This window comes from Trichomycterus rosablanca, chromosome 3, assembly GCF_030014385.1.
Source record: "Trichomycterus rosablanca isolate fTriRos1 chromosome 3, fTriRos1.hap1, whole genome shotgun sequence".
Taxonomy (NCBI): Eukaryota; Metazoa; Chordata; class Actinopteri; order Siluriformes; family Trichomycteridae; genus Trichomycterus; species Trichomycterus rosablanca.
The window spans coordinates 397,823-417,430 of NC_085990.1; the positions used below are offsets into that span (position 1 = coordinate 397,823).

The window sequence follows — 19,608 nt, forward strand, 5'->3', positions numbered from 1 at the left end:
CTGAAATAAATTAAACAAAAGCTTAATTCCTAGCTCATGAAACCATTTTGCTGTGGATTTAGATTAAACACACAACCACATTTACTTCACAAATAAATAAATGATTCTTAAAATATTACTGATAGTGTTTGTTGCCAAAAATCTGTTTTTGTTTTATTTGACTATAGAATGAGGTTCTGTTCAGGATTCTAGTGGTGTCGAACAAGCGCTTCATTTTTATGTTTGTTGCTGGATGAAAGAAAAGGATTCATATATTTTAGAGTTTGACTTCATATCTCGATTTTTAGATGTATGACTATTGTTCTAGCCGCCTGGACTGTTATAACACCCTACTGACTGGTCCCAACTCTTCCGACTTATATAAACATCATCATCAACACAAATCAAGCCGTCCTGCAACATCTCCACCGGCTTCCTGTAAAACATCACATATGATTCTAAATTCTTCTCCTGACTTCTCCTGGCTCTTCATAACCTCGCTCCTTCTTACCTGTCTGATCTTTTTCCCTACAAACCAACCTGCTGTATTGTTCACAACCCCACCATCAAACCTTCATGGGTCTGGTGGTCGTCCCTTCTTTAGACTGGCTCCCCGACTCTGGATCTCTCTTCCCCCACTTGTCCAACAGACCGACATTAGCTCTACATTTAATCTGAACTAAAATCCAGTCCCTATCTCTAGCTTATAATCATCCTGAACCTTAAATCAGCCCTTTACCAGGTCCTGTCATGTTTCTGCCTGTGATGCCGTGTTTCATGTTTCCCGTCTGCACGTCTTCATTGTTCTGTGTTTTGAAATTGTAAGCGCCTTTGAGCAGAAAGTGCCATATAAGTATAATAACAATCATTATCACTATTATTACTATTGTTTTCTTATAGTATATTGAATTGTATAGATTACATTCAGAACTGTGTGTTTAGTTTGTACTGCAGATTAGACGCTTATTCATGCTGTTTAGCGAGCTGGTGTGGAACACTGCTTTGTAGATTTGCTGCGGTTGGTTCTAGACTTGTGTGGTTTACAAACACACACACATTAAAGGGGGGTGTCCTCATACTTTTGGCTTTGTAGTAGCTTGAAAAGCTGAAGGTTGTGAGCTGTCGCTGGAGTAAAGCTTTGTTGTAGTAGGTTATTTTATGCAGGAAATGTTTGTAGGTCAGGTGTATAATACCACGGCGTTTACTCAGCAGTCTCTCATCTTACCACTTCAACTGTGGTGTGTCTTTGAAGTGGAGAAGGACGGAGACTAAACCTGACCACAGAACCCGATGTTATGGCTGGAACTCCAGTTCAGTTATTTTTCTTTTCTAACAATAATTTATAATAATTGTGCAGAATTAATAAATAATTAATAAGTGCTATTTAACACGTCACTACTGTTCTTGAGCTTGTTATGTTTACATCAATCATGTACTGCTGTGGTAAATTTACTGTTTGGCATAATATAAATGTACATTTATGGGAAATCATTACAAAGCTTTTGATATAAACATACAGTTAATGTCAAAAGTTTGCATACACTGGGCGCTCAGAGGGAGGGAGGGAGGGAGGGAGGAAGGGCTGTAGTGATTCCTCGTAACTGCTGCAGTTACGCCCTCTGCTGGCTGATCAGTGGCGCAGCACAGAGACGGTGAATATCTGAGGTGTGTGACTCTCCGTGCGCAATACAGATCTCCATATAAACCCTGTTGCAGGTGAAAAGAAGCGGTTGGTACTGCACATGTTTTAGATGGTCATGACCCTCCTCGGTCATTAGTGGAGGTCTGCAGCCGTAGAGGGGGAAATACCATCGGGGAATTAGATATGACTAGATAAGGAGGAAAATATGGAGAAATTCATTATAAAAATGTGCATTCACTATGAAGGGACATATACATTCACTGAATACTTTATTAGGTAGAGTGATTTATTGATTATTGAACTGTTTGGTTATACATTCACTGACACTTTGACACACTCTGTTACCCATTTATCGATCAAAAGACTCCCACAAAGCTCTCAATGATTAGATGTTAATTGAGTAACGTTCTCAGGGCTGCAATGACACATGCGGTAATAACATAGTAGTGTGTCGTGCCTGTATAAGCACTGTTGTTGGGATTTTGGGATCTGTTTTTAAAATGTCTTTGTTAGTATTTACTTTTCCCCATATTGTGATTGTTTTAGCCTACTTCACATTGGTAGAAATGTTATGTTTAAGTGATAAGATTCAACAAGCCAGGCAGAAATAAAAGTTTACTGTGTGTTTAGTCTAATTAAACAAGTTTAATAAGACGACAAACTTGTTTTAATAAGATAAGATTGTCTTTTATTATCCCACAGAGGGAAATTTGCAACGTTACTGCAGCTTTCAGGAATACAGAGATATAAAAGTGTTTGTTTATACATATATTAAAAAAATAGAAACGTAAAGATATATAAAAAGAAATAACGTCTTTAAAGAAGTTTAACAAATATTAGACTAAATTAGACTAGACACACACTTGAATAACTAAGAGAAGTGTTTTTATACAGGGCAATTTTGTGTTTTTTTAGGTTTTTATTTAAAAACTATATTTTGTGTTTACTTAGGATTGTAAAAAATCCTAGGATTAGAATGAGAGATTAAGCTAATGAACTAATAATCAGAATGTTGCTGGTTCAAGCCCCACTAACACCACATTTGCCATTGTTGGGGCCTAAACTCTAAAATGCGTACATTCTATTCAAAGGCACACACCTGAAAACCACTGATATTTAGCATTTTATTATCAATTTAGGGAGAATTTTGAATTCGTGATCCATCAGAGGTATTACTGGGAAACCCGGGAGTAATATGGGACAAAAATCAGCCATAATGCGGTAAAATTGATTTTGTTTAAATATATGTCTTTTTAAATGAGCTTATATTCTTATAAACCCATATTTTGTTGTTTATAATGAATATTTAAACCCTAAACCGTGTGAATATTCGCTGTGTAAACAGAAGCACTTGAATGCTAATTTTACCTCAGAATGACCTCGCTAGTGAAATGGAGTCGCAGCAGGTCACGTGACTCTACCTGTATTCAGCAGCAGTCACACCTGTATTTACTCGTGTTTGAACGCCTCTCTAGTCACTGTAGTCTGTAATTATGCCTGTGTGTGTGTGAGAGAGCCGAACACACACCCCTCTGTCATTCAGTCATGGACTACAGATGAGTTAAAGTGTCTCAGATTTGAATCGGTACAGACTGAAGCGTGATGGCGGCGGTGTGAGTGAACACAGCTGATCGTTTATATTCGGTCTGGGTGAAACATGGCGATGGTGGAGAAAAGTTCGTCCTCGGGACAAAGTGATGTTTTATTAAACCTGCGCTGGAGACAGGTAGTGAAAGAACAACAGGACCGGTTCAGATCCAGCAGAGAGAGTTTACCTGTACTGAACACACCTGTACTGAACACACCTGGAGCTCTGCAGAGAGACAGAAGCAGCGGGGAGGTGAGAGTGTTCAGTATCTCACACTACTGAGTTTATCTTTGTTTTAGTTTGTTTTTGTTAAAGAAAAGCTTCATTTCTCTAATTTCCTTCGGGATCAATAAAGTATCTATCTATCTATATACGACACACACGAGTGCAGCTGTTGGGTTTTGGTGTGACCGCAAGTATTTGTAGTTTTGGAGTCTAGTGGGGTGACCACATATATTTTAAGTTTTAGATTGTAGTAGGGTGACTACATGTATTTAGAGTTTTAGACGGTAGTGGGGTGACCACATATTTCACAGAGTTCTGGATTGTAGTGGGGTGACTACATGCATTTTTGGTCTTGGAGTCTAGTGGGGAGTGACCACATGTATTTTAAGTCTAGTGTCTAGTGGGGATTAAACACATATATTTGAAGTTCTGGAGTTTTTAAGTTCTTGTTGTGTGACCACATGTATTTGTGGTCATGGAGTCTAGTGGTGTGACCAGGTATATTTGGGTTTTTGGATTCTAGAGGTGGGTGACCACATGTATTTGTAGTTTTGGAGTCTAGTGGGGTGACCACATGTATTTTGGGGTTTTGGATTTTAGTGAGGTGTGACCACATGTATTTTGTCCTGGAGTCTCATGGGGTGACCACATGTATACCATGTTCTGGAATCCAGTCGGGTGACCCGATGTGTTTGAGTTTTGGAGTCTAGTGAGGTGTGAACAAGTGTATTTTGGCTTCTGGAGTGTAGTGGGGTTTTACCTGGTATATCTGGGGTTTTAGATTGTAGTGGTGTGACCACGTGTTTGGAGTTTTGGGTTGTAGTGGGGTAACCACATTCATTTGGAATTCTGGATTCTAGTTGAGTGAATAAATGTATTTAAAGTTCTGGAGTCTTGTTGTGTGACCACATGTATTTGGGATCCTGGAGTCGAGTGAGGTTTTAGTGGTGTGACCGTGTATATTTGGAGTCCTGGAGTCTCATGGGGTGACCACATGTATTTGGTGTTTTGGAGCCTAGTCAGGTTTTAGTTGTGTGACCCTGTCAATTTGGGGTTCTGGATTCTAGAGGGGAGGTGACCACATGTATTTAAAGTTCTGGCGTCTAGTCGGGGTGACCACATGTATTTGGGCTCCTGGAGTCTAGTGGGGTGACCCCTTGACCTGCATGCTGTACAACCTGTAGATGGAAATGAGCCTGAGTGCCTTGGTGCACTTATTCGTCTTGGAATAAATAAGACATATTTGTGGTTGTAATAAATGGGCGGAGGACTGGAACGTGCTGATCCAGCACAACTTAAATGATGAATCAGTAGAAACGTTAATCACCCTGAAGCTCCTGAGGAAGAACCTGCTCGGTGGGTTTGTGTTGCCGGTTAATATAAATCAGTGACGTAAGCGGTACGACACTGTACTGAAGATGGGAGCGATGTACTGGGACAACACCCTAAAATAACTGAAGAATAAGCTCCGCTGGATCCCGGGGCAAACAAGAACGTTTGTACAGGCGGGAGGGTGGTGAGATGTGTGGTACGTTCAGGCAGAAGCTGTGGAATCATCAATAATTATTCAGCGTGTTATGATCATGTAGTTGTGTTGATGTTCCCAGTTTAGAAAGATAAATCATGCTGATCTTAAAATGACCTTCAATCATCTTGCTTACTTAACCCTTTAATGGTCTCACCAAGAAAATCATGTTTATCATCATTTCTTTGCATTTCTTACATTTACATGTTCAGCATTTAGCAGACGCTTTTCTCCAAAGCGACTTACACAATGAGCTGAACACGATGAGCAATTGAGGGTGAAGGGCCTTGCTCAGGGACCCAACAGTGGCAACTTAGTGGTGGCGGGGCTTGAACTGGCAACCTTCTGTTTACTAGTCCAGTACCTTAACCACTGAGCTATCACTGGCACTATTTCTTAGTTTCATGGGACGATCAACAACAAACAGTTCATATTTTTACTAGCACTCAGTATTGTTAATGAGCCTCGACCAAACAGCTGCAGCTTTTCATGGATGATTTTTCAGGTTAGAAGGGCCGTGTTCCAATATTTTTGAGTTTAACACGTCAACCAAGCAGTAGATACGACCCAAACAAGATTATCACTTTGGATAAAAGCGTTCGCTAAATGCTGCAGAATGTAAAATAAGGACGGCGATTCTTGCCAGTCTTGTGTGTGTAGACGCCGGGTCGGCCACTGAGATTTGAACCTGTAGTGCTACTGCTAAGCTACTAATGTACTAAACTGGCTGTTATTCTATGTAATTGTTTATGATTTAAAGTTTAAAATGACTTTCTTAGATGAGCTTCTTTACATAAACCTTCCAGACAGAGTGAACATCAAGGTTTATGCTAACGCTCGTTCTTCTCTCCTGACCTCAAAGTGCTGCGGCATTTTTACTAAACCTTTACAGTAGACCCTTGGGTTATGGGCGGTTTACCATACGAACATTTTAGGTTACAAACGATCTTTTTCAACTTAATGTACAAACAAATTTCGGATTACGAACAGAAATTCGCAAAACACGTGACGCCACGAACAAGTTGACTCCAACCGTCCCTCTCTCCCCAAAGAAGGTGCAGAGGAAGTGCAGTGCTGAGAAAATGAATGAATCTATCACTATTTGTTGTTGTATAATTACTCCTGCCAGTAGGTGTCACTGTGTATCAGACAGAGGGGACAGTGAGTGAGAGAGAAGAAGGAATTCGGCTCAGTAAAGTATTCTTTCTTTCATTCAGTTACATCTACAATATACAGCACTACTGAAATAAAGAAGGAAATAATAGAGAAATATGAGAGTTATTGTTGTTTCTGGTAGATAAATTTTATATAATAGAAGGAAATGTATTATGGTGTATGGTGCAGCACACGTACTGTACTGAAATGTGATGTGTGTTTATGTACAGTACTACTGTGTATTGTTGTTTATTATTGTATATTACAGTATTATCTATTCTATAATTTAAGATTAAGGGAAAATATCCGTGTATTTATAACAGAAAAGAGCATTTAATACATTAGAGAGGTTAGGGGTAAGGGGGGGTTAGGGGTAAGGGGGGGTTTGGGAGGTCTGGCACGGATTAATTCTGTTTACATTATTTCTTATGGGAAAAATAGGTTTAACTAATGAACATTTTGACTTAAGAACAGCCCTTCAGAACCAATTACATTCATAAGTCAAGGGTCGACTGTATACTGTACATTCCGCTCTTTAAACTGAATATTTCTCAGGTGGAATCATGAGTGGAATGTGGGTTTGTGTAATTCATCTGTACAGGACGTATAGTTTATATTTATGAGCTGGAACTATCTGAGAGGACCTGAGCTCTGACCGTGTGTTGAGATAAGGATGTCGGACTGTGTGTATGGTCGGAGACAGAGACTCATTGTTAGCGTAGCACTAAAGCTTTTGTTTCTTCTCGTTAGATTGCATCAGAGGAGCGGCCACCCGAAACCCTCGGCTATCTGAACTCAGACTCCAGACACAAGGTAAAGCTCAGGGTTTCTACACCGTCATTGTTTTTACACCCTGAATGACCTGTAGAGCTGGTCGTCCTCCTCGAACGTGCACGTCAGCTGATTAGAATGAACTGGTCATGGTTTTTTTGGTGCAGCCTTCTACGCTTCTGAAATATACTAAATTCTACTCTGCTAAATTCACGGTAAAATGAACTTATTTTAACAGACCTGGTTTTTCAATCATCACAGATTTCACTGACTTTTAAAGAAAAAGAAAAGAGCCACATTTCACATCAATCATTACATTTAACTCATAAACTACATGTTAGAATAAATGAAGCTATGATACACAGCACAGCTACATTAATAGATGAGGACGTAAGTCTCACACACAGCGACTCGTTTCAAATGACTCGGACTCGACTCCTGACTCGCACTTGTGTACAACAAAAGTCAGCAACATTAGTTACGTGTGATAATTATATATATATATATATATACAGTACAGGCCAAAAGTTTGGACACACCAGCCAAAAGTTTGGACACACCTTCTCTTCAATGTTTTTTCTTGATTATTTTTATTTTCTACATTGTAGATTAATACTGAAGACATCCAAACTATGAAGAATTATGTAGTGAACCAAAAAGTGTTGAACAAACCAGAATATGTTTTATATTTTACCAACTCTACCTCTGCACAACCCAACTGATGGTCTCAAACACATTAAAAAAGCAACAAATTCCAAAAATTCACTCTAGACAAGGCACAAACATTCATTGAAAACCATTCCAGGTGGAAACCTAATAAAGCTGGTTGAGAAAATTTCAAAGAGTGTGCAAATCTGTCATTAAAGCAAAAGATGGCTACTTTGAAGAATCTAAAATATAAAACATATTCTGGTTTGTTTAACACTTTTTTGTTTACTACATAATTCCATATGTGTCCCTTCATAGTTTGGATGTCTTTAGTATTAATCTACAATGTAGAAAATTTAAAAAAATTAAGAAAAACCACAGGAATGAGAAGGTGTGTCCAAACTTTTGGCCTGTACTGTATATATGATCCAACATCATTCTGATCGTGTCATTTTCTGCTCTCTAATAATAATAATAATAATAATAATAACAACACTCCGGCCCACAACACACACAATGTGTAAATGTTCCAGCCAGCTTCCGGTGTAGTGATGAAGCGTCGCGCCCTACTTAAAATGGTGGAATACCCTACGTAGTGCACTTCACAGGAACAGCCGGGGTGAATGGAACGCTCCTACAGAATCGGTGCTAATGGTTGTAAGATGCTTTCTGAACCAATCAGAGCTTCTGGGGGTCCTGTGGGGGTCCTGACCATTAAAGAACAGCATGAAAGGGGGTAACAAAGCATGTAGAGAAACAGATGAACTACAGTCAGTAATTGTAGAACTATAAAGTGCTTCTATATGGTGAGTGGAGCTGATAAAATGGACAGTGAGTGTAGAAACAAGGAGGTGGTTTTAATGTTATGGCTGATCGGTGTAAATACAGCCTTTTAATATTACAGAATGTACATTATTTGTTTTTAGTTATAACATAAATAAAATAAGCTAAAAATGATTAACATTGCTGATGAGTAGAGCCGACCCGGCCGCTCGTGATCAGGGTGGTTGTGGTACGAGGACTTTGTTGGTTGACCAAACACAGAACACGTTAAACGAAGCAGATCTTGAGAGAACGTGTGACGTTTGTTGTTGTCTTGCTGTACTTTTATATTTTGAGTGTAAACATTCTGTCTGTATGTTGAAGGTCTGTGTGCAGAACGTCCCCTGTGCCGGCCACGCCCTGAGGAACGCGTTTCTATCCAATGGACAAGAAAACTGGAAAACTCATGTAAAACTGGCCAGAATCATCAGGTAAGTCCAGAACAAAGACGTTTACTGATGTTTACGTTACTAAAGTGATGCCATGTTATACTTCCAGTTCCTAAAGAACATGCAGTAGTTGAATACCCTACTCTAAATTGTTCCTAGGTAGGAGCAAGTAGAGGAACATTTAGAGTATAAAACCAATTGGTTCAGAAGAAACGGGACGTGATCTGGAGTAACGTGTACAGAACAGAAGATCAAACTCTTTATCTGTGTGTCCCAACTCATTAGGAAGCTGGGGTCAGAGTTCAGGGTCAGTCATTATAATGGAACTGAGAGGGTTAAGGACCTTGCTCAAAGGCAGAGCAGGGATTCGAACCCACGATTTTCAGTTCAATAGCTCAAATTTCGTGTGTGTGTGTGTGTGTGTGTGTGTGTGTGTGTGTGTGTGTGTGTGTGATGCAGGAGGAGTTTTGTAGGACTGGAGCTGGTACAGTGGCTGATGGAGCAGTGTGTAGTTGTCGAGAGCAGAAATGCAGCGTGTAGAGTTTGGAATGTTCTTCTGGAGCTGCGCATCCTGCTCTCAGGTACCTGCACAAACCCTGGTATTACTGTACCCTCAGTGTGTGTGTGTGTGTGTTTCAGAGATGGGGACACAGCAACTTCAGACTCGTAAACAACAAGAGTCTCTAGCGTCAGCATGTGTTAACATTAGTTACATGTGATAATTATATATATACCTATAATTATTATTATTATAAATATTCTGTTCTCTAATAATAATAACGCTCCGGCCGTCTGAACCCACAACACACACAATGTGTAAATGTTCCAGCAGCTTCCGGTGTAGTGATGAAGCGTCGCTCCCTACTTAAAATGGTGGAATACCCTACGTAGTGCACTTCACAGGAACGACCGGGGTGAATGGAACGCTCCTACAGAATCGGTGCTGATGGTTGAAAGACGCTTTCTGAACCAATCAGAGCTTCTGATTGTAATTGTTAGTAAGAAATGCTGTTATTTGCATTTATTCAGTTTGCGTCACACAGATGACGTGGTAATGAAACGCTCGATCGGCTTTCTAACCACTTCCTGTTTTACTTCACCACCGGGAAAAGTTTGGAGGTTCTTAATTATAAGCACATTTATAATATATGTTCTGTGTAGATTATATTGACTCGTGACTCGACTCGGACTCGTATTTTGTGACTTGTGAACATCTCAGGTGTGTGTGTGTGTAATTTTTCATGCCTTGTTCATGCAGTGGAACGGCAGGCGGTGTTTGAAGATTCTGGAAGTCTGTACCAGTTCTCCTTCGAGGAGTGTGAAGCTCAGAGCTGTGAGTTTAGGAAGCAGAGCCAGTGGCTGAACGGAGTGAGTCTTCTCCTAAAAGCAGGACCCCATACTCAGCACCACATGGGGACCCCAAAACCGTGAGTACCAAGTATGAACTACGACGTGATGCATTAGGTCTGCTCAAAAGGATCGATGTGTGACTCGCTGATCCGTGCGCGATACGGATCTCCGCATGAACCCTGGTGCAGGTGAAAAGAAGTGGTCGGTAGTGCACAGGTGTCAGAGGGTGTGTTTGTTAGTCACGACCCTCCTCGGCCAAGAAAGGAGGTCTGCGGTGGTAGAGGTGGGGGGTTCATGAACATGGCAGTCGGTTCATTGTGCTTTAATGGCCTCCCCGGTCAGGATTTAAGCACATGGATTCAATAGTTTTGGGTCTAAGTTCAATTACGATCACAAAAAACACCATATAAGGAAACGTGCACCAGGCGTCGTGCTCGGCGCTGCCAGTCCTGATGCCAATCTGCATCACAACAGTTCTGTTATCTTTACCAGCCGTGATGGAGTCTGTGTTTGTGATACGATCTCTTACTTTCCTCTTATTTCCTCTTCTCTGTCTCCACCACATCAGATACAGGTACACAGGTATACGGCCAAAAGTATGTGGACACCCCTCTAAACGATTAAACATTTGTAGCTAACAGGCGTAAAAGTGATATAACATTGTGCCAACAATTTGGGGAATCCCCCTTTCTCTCTCTCTAGTTGCTCTACACAGAGCCTCGGTCTCAACCCGACTCAGCATGTTTGGATTGTGAGCCAGGCTGAGCCAGGCCTTCTCTTCCTTTCCAACATCGGTGCCTGACCTCACAGACTGTATGGAATGAATGGGCACAAATTTCCACAGTCACACTCTGTCTTCCCAGAAAACTGGATGACATTAAAGCTACAAATAAAGATGGAACGATTCATTCTAAATACACGTGGTCAGGTGTCCCGATACTTTTGTCCATATCATTTTGCTAGATTCTTTTAACCGTTCATTAGTTGGTGGTTACCCCGTCCCTGACGAGCTTAATGCCACCCGTTAAACACAACACTGAGTTAACGTGCTGATTACACAGTTAGGTTGACGTGCATGATGCAAAATATCCACATTGTTGTAAAACGTTTCCCTGTTTATGGTTTAAATGAATGAAGAGATCTAGTTTCTCCTGATCTCTGATCTGTTTGTATGTGCAGGACTGATGGAGAGATGAGGAGAAGTTCTAACACCAGTTCTCCGGTGGACGTGATCCAGATGAGAGCTCTGGAGCGCCTGACCTCATCGGTGAGGAAACCACCACGTCTTTCTGTCCGTGTTGCTCGTACGGAGCTGCAGTCGTACATCCGGTTTTACGGCTCCTTCGTTGGGCTCCTTATATGGCACAGCATGTTTGGTCATGTCCAGTTCCTCTGCCACTTACAGCAGCATGTTTCTTAAATCCATCTGACTGTGGTAGTGCTGGTGGAAGAGGGGGTTGGGGGGTGAAATGTTTTGGTGAATGTTCAATGTAATGAAAAAGAATGATGTGGAGTTTGCATGTTCTCCCCATGTCTCCACATGTCTATGAGGGTTTCCTCCGGATGCTCCGGTTTCCTCCCACAGTACAAAGTCATGCATTTAGGACCTAGAGCTACTAGAAATGACCAAGTGTGTGTGTGTGTGTTTGCTCTGTGATGGACTGGTGACCTGTCCAGGCTGTCGAATGATTTATTGATTGATTGGTTGATTGATCACTGATGTGTTTGTTGTGTTCGTGTTGCTCCTGGTTTGTGCTGAACGTCTCTGTGTATCAGGTCCAGAACGAGCTGACGCTGGCGCTGGCTCGGAAATCACGCTGCAAATCAGGTAACTGTTGATTCTGTTTAAGTACAGTAAAAATGGAGTCATGTGGGGTGCTCGGGTGGCGCAGTGGTAAAAACGCGAGCACAATGGTGCTAACGTCAGGTCGGGCACCTACATGATCAGCTGGTTCATCCGAGGGAGGGAGAGAGCAGTTACGCCCTCTGCTGGCTGATCGATGGTGCTGCACAGAGATGGGGGATAACGGAGATCGGTGCGTGGCTCTCTGTGCACGATACAGATCTCTATATGAACCTGCCTGGTGCTGGTGAAAAGAAGCGGTCGGTGCTGCACACGTGCCGGAGGGTGTGTGTGTTAGTCACGACCTTCCTCGGTCAGGAGTAAAGGTGTGCACCAGTAGAGGGGAATTGGATATGACTAGATTTGAAGGAAAATGCGAAAATAGAGTGTAGTTTGTACCTTTAAACAGAGCCGATTGTTTAACGTCTCATGTGATTATATTTCTCAGTGATTGAAGACGCCGCCTCAGAAGCACCTGATGATCCATCATGCAGAACTTCCACCAGTCAACAAACGGTACGAGACTTTAACATTAATTTATTATATTGTTTTATATGCATTTGAATTAGAACCAAATGATCCAGTTGACCCGCCCGTTCTCCTCCCCGCTGAGCTGCACTAACATGTCAGATCTCCTGTAAGATCTCCTCCCAGACTTCAAGCTGCTCCCACATTTTCAGGAGGTTGTAAAGCTTCCTGTGCAGGACGGGGCTGCAGGCAGGTGTCTCCTGGTCACCCGCGCTCTCTGCTCTCTCTGCTTATGTGCAGAATGTCGAGAGAGAATCTCCGGTTCCCTCTAGCACCACGCCCGGGTGAAACAGAGGCAGCGACGTGCGGAGATCCTCCGGGTGTGTTCCAGAAGCCCATGGCTCTGAGGGACGGTGGTTTAAGGTTGGTGTTTTCTGTCTCCCCGCGCTGCAGCAGAGCTCTGGAGCGGGATCACACAGTGGAGAGGAGAACGGCCGTGTGGAGACGGTCCAGAAACTCACCAAGGACGCCTGCCGTCACCTCCACAGCCCACTCAGACCCACAGAACGTCCAGCCGAGGTAAGACGTCTCACACACGTGATCAGAAGGTTTACGGTTTAAGCCCCACTACAGACAGGTTGCTATTGTTGGGCCCTTGATCGAGGCCCTTAACCTGTATGGCTCATATTGTGAATGGTCACAGTTGTAAGTTGCTTTGGACAAAATTAACATGCATGAAATTATAATTATAAAATTATGACTGAATTTAAAATGCTAATAGCAAAAAAAAATGCAGTTTGAATGAGATGCAGCAAATCTTCTGACTGTGTTGTTGTTTCCTATGGAGTGTGGCACGTTTACCGTGTTTGATGCGGCACTCAAAGCTCACCTGATCGAACTTTGACCCAGTTTGCTGTTCGCCGACCTTTTCAAAGCTCCTCCAATGAGATGAACTGTTTGATACGAGGCGGTAAAAGCAACTAGGGCTGCACCTAATGATTATTTTTGTATCAATTATTCTAACGATTATTTTCTTGATTAATCGATTAGTCGAAACTTATTTACTGCTTATTTTAAAGGGGTTTATGTGTGCGCTAACATAAAATAATGAAAAACAGAATTTATCTTAATTTTCTCTGATCTTCTCTTAATACAATATGCACTTCAGGGCTTTATGCAGTAATAGGTACCTTTATTGTAATGTCAAACATTAAATCTCCCATTATATCAAAGGAAGAGCTTGTAAAATTCAAGTGAAGGAATATAGAACATCTTTATTTGTAATATATACATATACAGATGTGCAGTACAACAGGTACAACATATTCCAGCTAAAAATCCTCCACACTTCACTTTTACAGAAGTTACAGAGCAGCACATCGTTGTATCTTTGTTAAAAACACTCTTAAAGTTTAGATGCTCGTGTGAGAGTTTTTTATGCCACAGCTTCCCCAGAGAAATCAATTATTTTAGTGAGCGTGGGTTAGGGTTATTACGTCGACGCGTCGCCCCACCCCTAAAAGCAACTCGGACCGTACGAATAAAACTCAGCGTGACTTATTGTAGTAAAACAGCGAGTGAGGAATGTGATTAGTGGAGGAACTTATGAGCAGTAATAATGAAGAGAAGTTTAGTGCTCCTGTCTCCTTCTTTTACTACATTAAACCACGTTAAGCTTTATTCTGAACCAGAAGCGTTTTAGACTCTGGGAGAAGCTGATTCTGATTCTCACCATTTCTCAGAAGCTGGAGCTGTAACACAAGTTTAAAAGTGAAACAGGGAGGAGAATCCAGATAAACACAGATACATGTGGAGCTGTAACCCTGGATCTGCACCTTATTCCACACTGATGCAGATTCAGATCAGATTCACACGTTGAACAAAGCGGAGGTTTGTGTCGAGGATCACGGTGAGAGTGTCGACTGTTTGTGCAGGCAGACGTCAAACTTTTAACCCGAATCAGGAATTAAATATCGTGCCTTTCTTTAATTGGCTTCTACATGTCCTGTCAGTCGCTGCTCAGGATCAGTGGCAGGAAAATCTGATTTGTCGTCTTTTATTACACAGGCACAAAGTCATGTTATTTTAGTTTTTTTGGTAGATTTAGGATGTGGTTTAGGATAAATCTCACACTTCCTAATCACAGTACTGATGTTTTTAATGAATCTGGTAGCTGGTGTGTTGATTCCATTATGTAAAATAAATGGAGTGATTATCCTGACACAGTTTGCTGCAGGGTGCATTTAAGACTAGAGATCGTGTAATGTTATTCCAGCCTGCAGCCGATCTGATGGGAACGGGGGTGTAGTGGTGGGGTGTAGCGGTGGGGGGGTAGTAGTGGTGGGGTGTAGCGGTGGGGGGGGGGTAGTAGTGGTGGGGTGTAGCGGTGGGGGGGTAGTAGTGGTGGGGAGTAGTGGTGGGGGCTGATGGTCCACTGACAGGACTGATCTCACTGGGGGGGGTTTGGGTTGAATGACTGCCTGCAGTGCAGCGCATTAATACACCAGGGCAGGAGAGATCACTCACCGTCCGTCACCACCGGGGCAATTAGTGCAGAAAAGTGCTGCAGCCTCCAACCTGTCCGTCCTCCTGATTATGTGCATTTTCTAGCACACGTGCTAACGCTGAATCTACAATATATACGTCAGGAGTTATCGACGGGGTGCTTTATCTACCATTCCTGGACCTCTATCAAATTATAAATAGCAAAAAATACACACCACGTTTCCACTAAAAGTTGGGACGTTTAGTTAAATAGAGAAGAATGTGTGACGTGTTTCATTCTCTTAAATTTTTATTTGATTTCTAATGTTTCTCTGATCAACTTCATTCTAGTTTGTAAATAGAAACACATTTAGAATCTGATGCTGTAACAGACTCCAAAAAAGTTGGGACGGAGGCAGAATGAGAGTGAAACGTTGATGGAATGTTGAAGTTCCAGTGTTTGAAAGATTCCACACTGAGCAGGTGAAGGAGTAATGATCAGGTATACAAGGATCCACCTGGATCAGGATCAGTCTGTACAAGCAATCATGGGGCGTGGCTCACCACTGTGTTCCAAACTTCAGGAGAGAATCAGTCAGGTCAAAAAGAACATTTACATTTTCGGCATTTAGCAGACGCTTTTATCCAAACTGACTGAACACAATTTTGAGCAATTGAGGGTTAAGGGCCTTGCTCAGGGGCCCAACAGTCTCAACTTGGCGGTGGTGGGGCTTGAACCGGCGGCCTTTTGATTACTAGTCCAGTACCTTAACCACTTAGCTATCACTGCCTTATTTCACACTGCAAGATTATAAATAATTGAGTCTTATTACTCTACTCCTCTATTCCTCTACTGTCCATGATGTTGTGAAAAGATTCAGAGAATCCGCTGCTGAATGTGCGCGACCATCAAACTCTCAGCTGGTACTGATTAAGAATCTGTCAGACTATCGTGATAAATACAGCCACGTGGGTTTGAGAGCACTTCAGAAAACAGTTGTCACCTAACACAGTCCACCGCTGCATCAAGAAATGTAACCTGAAACTCAGATATATACTTTATTATGGGAAGTCCAAATTAATTCAGCAAGACGATGCCACGCCTCATTCTGTGCCTTTGTAGACACAGAGTGCGTGTGCTTGAGTGGCCTGCCTGCAGTCCACATCTGCATCATGAAGAGGAGAATGAGACGACGGCGAGCACGGACTGTCGAGCAGCTGAATCTCGTATCGAGACTCACAAACCTGCAACCATCAGTGTCCTCAGTTCCTCACACATTAATCAGTGGAATTAATAGGAACACTGATGGAACACAGGGGGGAACACAGGGGGGAACACGGAGGGGAACACAGGGGGGAACACAGGGGGAACACGCCCCCATCCTGACTTTACTGGAGTCTGTTACAGCATCAGATTCTAAACGTGTTTTTATTTCCAAACTAGAATGAAGTTGATCAGTGAAACATTAGAAATCAAATAAAGATTGACGAGAATGAAACACGTCACACATTCTTCGATATTATTATTATCATTTTATATTAATTTCGGCCTCGATGGTTGTCTGGCTTCTTTCCTCCACTGATTTAGGACACAGTGCCTGATCAGTAAAGCAACCCCAAAACATCATTGAGCCTCCTCAGTGTTGTACAGTAGGTGGGAGGTTCATTTCTTTGCAAGCTGTCTTACCATTGAGCTCTGATTTCTGATATCTTCTGAGCACGTTCTCTCAGAAGGACTGCGGTCTGTCGGTGGGCATTCCGATGCGTTCCAGTTTGCTAGCCGAACCACTTTTATGGTCGTACTTCTCTGAACGCGGCTCTCCGACAGAGCTATAAACCGATCAGTTCAGGAGCTGCACCATGGAGATGGCTTCATAAAGACATAAAGAGGAGATAGGATCACTCCTCCTCCTGCCCTATAAACATATTCCACCACACGGGGGGCTTTGACTCTAGGCAGCATCTTTACGGCTGAGATCAGACGCCCGAGGCGTTGCCTTCACATGTATTATCCCTCCTCGGATTATTATTACACAGCGGGGAAGCTCTTCCTAAAATTCCACTCGCTTCCGACTGATACAGACCTGCTTTGTTCCTTCTGCAGTTATTACATGAATTAGTGTGTTAGTGTGTTTATTTATTATAACACGTCTGAGGATGATTAGTGCAGGTTCCTCAGCAGCGTGTGGATAATTAGAACCACGGTTCTGGGTGGCTGGGTGCACCAGTGCTGGTGTGGCAGATCAGACGTGTGTGTGTAAGATTGATAACGGCCCGGTGATGAGGTGGCAGGGTAATAACACCGCCCTCCTCAGTCCTTTGTTCTGAAGGTGCTGGCTGGGGTAAACACACACACACACACACACACACACACACACACACACACACACACACACGTGATTAGTGCATTATACCACAGCAAACAGACAGCAAGCCTCACACTGCATACATATACACCGATCAGCCATAACATTAAAACCACCTCCTTGTTTCTACACTCACTGTCCATTTTATCAGCTCCACTTACCATATAGAAGCACTTTGTAGTTCTACAATTACTGACTAGTTCATCTGCTTTGTTACCCCCTTTCATGCTGTTCTTCAATGGTCAGGACCCCCACAGGACCCCCACAGAGCAGGTATTATTTAGGTGGTGGATGATTCTCAGCACTGCAGTGACACTGACATGGTGGTGGTGTGTTAGTGTGTGTTGTGCTGGTATGAGTGGATCACCACACTGTCACTGCTGGACTGAGAATCGTCCACCAACCAAATATATCCAGCCAACAGCGCCCCGTGGGCAGCGTCCTGTGGGCAGCGTCCTGTGACCACTGATGAAGGTCTAGAAGATGAGCGACTCAAACAGCAGCAGTAGATGAGCTATCGTCTCTGACTTTACATCTACAAGGTGGACCGACTAGGTAGGAGTGTCTAATAGAGTGGACGGTGAGTGGACACGGTATTTAAAAACTCCAGCAGCGCTGCTGTGTCTGATCCACTCGTACCAGCACAACACACACTAAGAAAAGCACCTCTCTAGTTATAAAGGATTTTTTCATATCCAGTCATAATGAATAAGTAGTAACAGGACCGGCTGGTGTGTTTGGTATGTTCATTTATCCTAAACGAAAGCTGATAGATGGGCGTCAGTTAATTCAGCTGGTAAAATAAAAACAAATCAGGGGACAAAATGTGAGAATCACGTCGTTGTGCTGGATGATAAAATGAATCCCGAGGAGAGACGGTGTTTGATGTGGACTGGGGTAATCAGGGGGGGTATTAATGTAAATCTGGAGGAAAGGGAATCTCCTTGGTGATGCTCTCCCCCCTCTCGGTCCCTCCCCAGCCCCTGGGTGACGCAGCAGTCCGGGTGTGTGTTCGAGAGAGGAGCCGAGAGATGCTGCTGCTTCAGAGAACCACGTCAGAGAGGCCGTCCTCCTCCTCCTCCTCGTGCTCCTCCTTTTCTTCGTCCTCCTCCCTTACCCAGAGGTGAGCTGCTGGAACACATTTGCTCTCTCTCTCTCTCTCTCTCTCTCTCGCGTGTGCATTCTCCTGTAGTCGCTTCCTCTCGCGTTTGTTTACGGCTCAGCTTTGAATGGTTTAGTCTCTCGCTCGGTGCTGGATGTCGTTCTCTTTACCGCTCTGTACCGCGCTGCCTCATGCGCGCTGACGGAGAGGAAGCCGCCGCTCTACGTCCTGAAGCCGTGTTCAGCCCCGGTGTTGTCTCCGCTCGGCGGGCACTCCCTCGCGGGTCGATGTAGCTGGTGCCAGGATGGACCGCAGGCGAGCGCTGGAGGGCAGGGCGGTGCTGGTGGAGCAAGAAGACGACGAGGATGAGGATGGCGGCTCGGACAGCAGCAGGGGCGACACGGGTGATGCCAGGGCGTCCGTACCCACCTTTGACGTGCCCTATTTCCGCTACATCGATGAGGAGGGCACGGAGGAAGAGGAGTGGTGCAGCAGCCGCTCCACGTCCTCTGTAGAGGAGGAGGACTCAACTGACTCGTGTCTCTCACACAGGTACGCCAGCGTGCCCGCCAGCCCAGAGAAGGTTCTGGAACACCTGCTGAGCCACCTGAGGCTGGATGAAGAGAGCGCGGGCACCCAGGATCGGGACACCGGTGAGTTCTACCTCAGACTTGTGATTTTTACACGTCACCTGATTGAACTTTGAACCAGTTTGTTGTTTGCTGACCTTGTCAAAGCTCCTCCAATGAGACGAACTGTTTGATACGAGGCGGTAAAAGTGACTCAGTCTGCATGAACAAAACTATATGTAGAACTCACTATAGAACAGAACAGACGCCCCCTGCTGGTCACGTAGCCAAACGACTTTGGTATCTCGCTTCTTGTTGACGTGCATTTTTGGACGTGGTATCATTAAACCCCTCGTCACTTCTCACGTGTGTTTTCATTACAGAGCGTAGTTTGGGAGGCCTGACAGACTCGCCTGTGGTTCCCCCCCGGTGATAGATGGTGTAGTGTGTGATTCTCTATCACCCATCAGTCGTGTAGTGTGAACTGTACAGAGATCTGACAGCTCCGAAAGTCGTGTAGTGTGAGCAGAAACAAAAAGCCGGGCGGTATTTTTATTGCTTGTATTGTATTGTTATTATTTTTATCATTGAGCGCTATTTTATTAGAGTTCGGCTTTCCCGGAATGTATTAACACACTTGGACAGGACGGTGATCCATCGCAGGGCCTCGGGCTCAGAAACC

General features: G+C 43.4%; 1 protein-coding gene across 4 annotated transcripts in view; it reads left to right on the forward strand.

The window, feature by feature from the left end:
- Positions 1–3,063: 3,063 nt before the first annotated feature.
- The window catches only part of rapgef5b (Rap guanine nucleotide exchange factor (GEF) 5b), a 48,558-nt gene continuing 32,013 nt past the window's right edge, over positions 3,064–19,608 (forward strand). For 3 of the 4 annotated variants that reach the window (XM_062992359.1, XM_062992361.1, XM_062992362.1), the window contains exons 1-11: positions 3,064–3,461; positions 6,865–6,927; positions 8,680–8,786; positions 9,204–9,325; positions 10,003–10,171; positions 11,274–11,361; positions 11,871–11,922; positions 12,386–12,453; positions 12,859–12,984; positions 18,236–18,378; positions 18,910–19,010. In XM_062992359.1, the coding sequence (XP_062848429.1) occupies positions 3,279–3,461; positions 6,865–6,927; positions 8,680–8,786; positions 9,204–9,325; positions 10,003–10,171; positions 11,274–11,361; positions 11,871–11,922; positions 12,386–12,453; positions 12,859–12,984; positions 18,236–18,378; positions 18,910–19,010 (1,222 nt within the window). In that variant the 5' untranslated portion in view covers positions 3,064–3,278. The remainder of the gene's footprint in view (positions 3,462–6,864; positions 6,928–8,679; positions 8,787–9,203; positions 9,326–10,002; positions 10,172–11,273; positions 11,362–11,870; positions 11,923–12,385; positions 12,454–12,858; positions 12,985–18,235; positions 18,379–18,909; positions 19,011–19,608) is intronic. The other variant, XM_062992360.1, reaches the window with a different exon arrangement.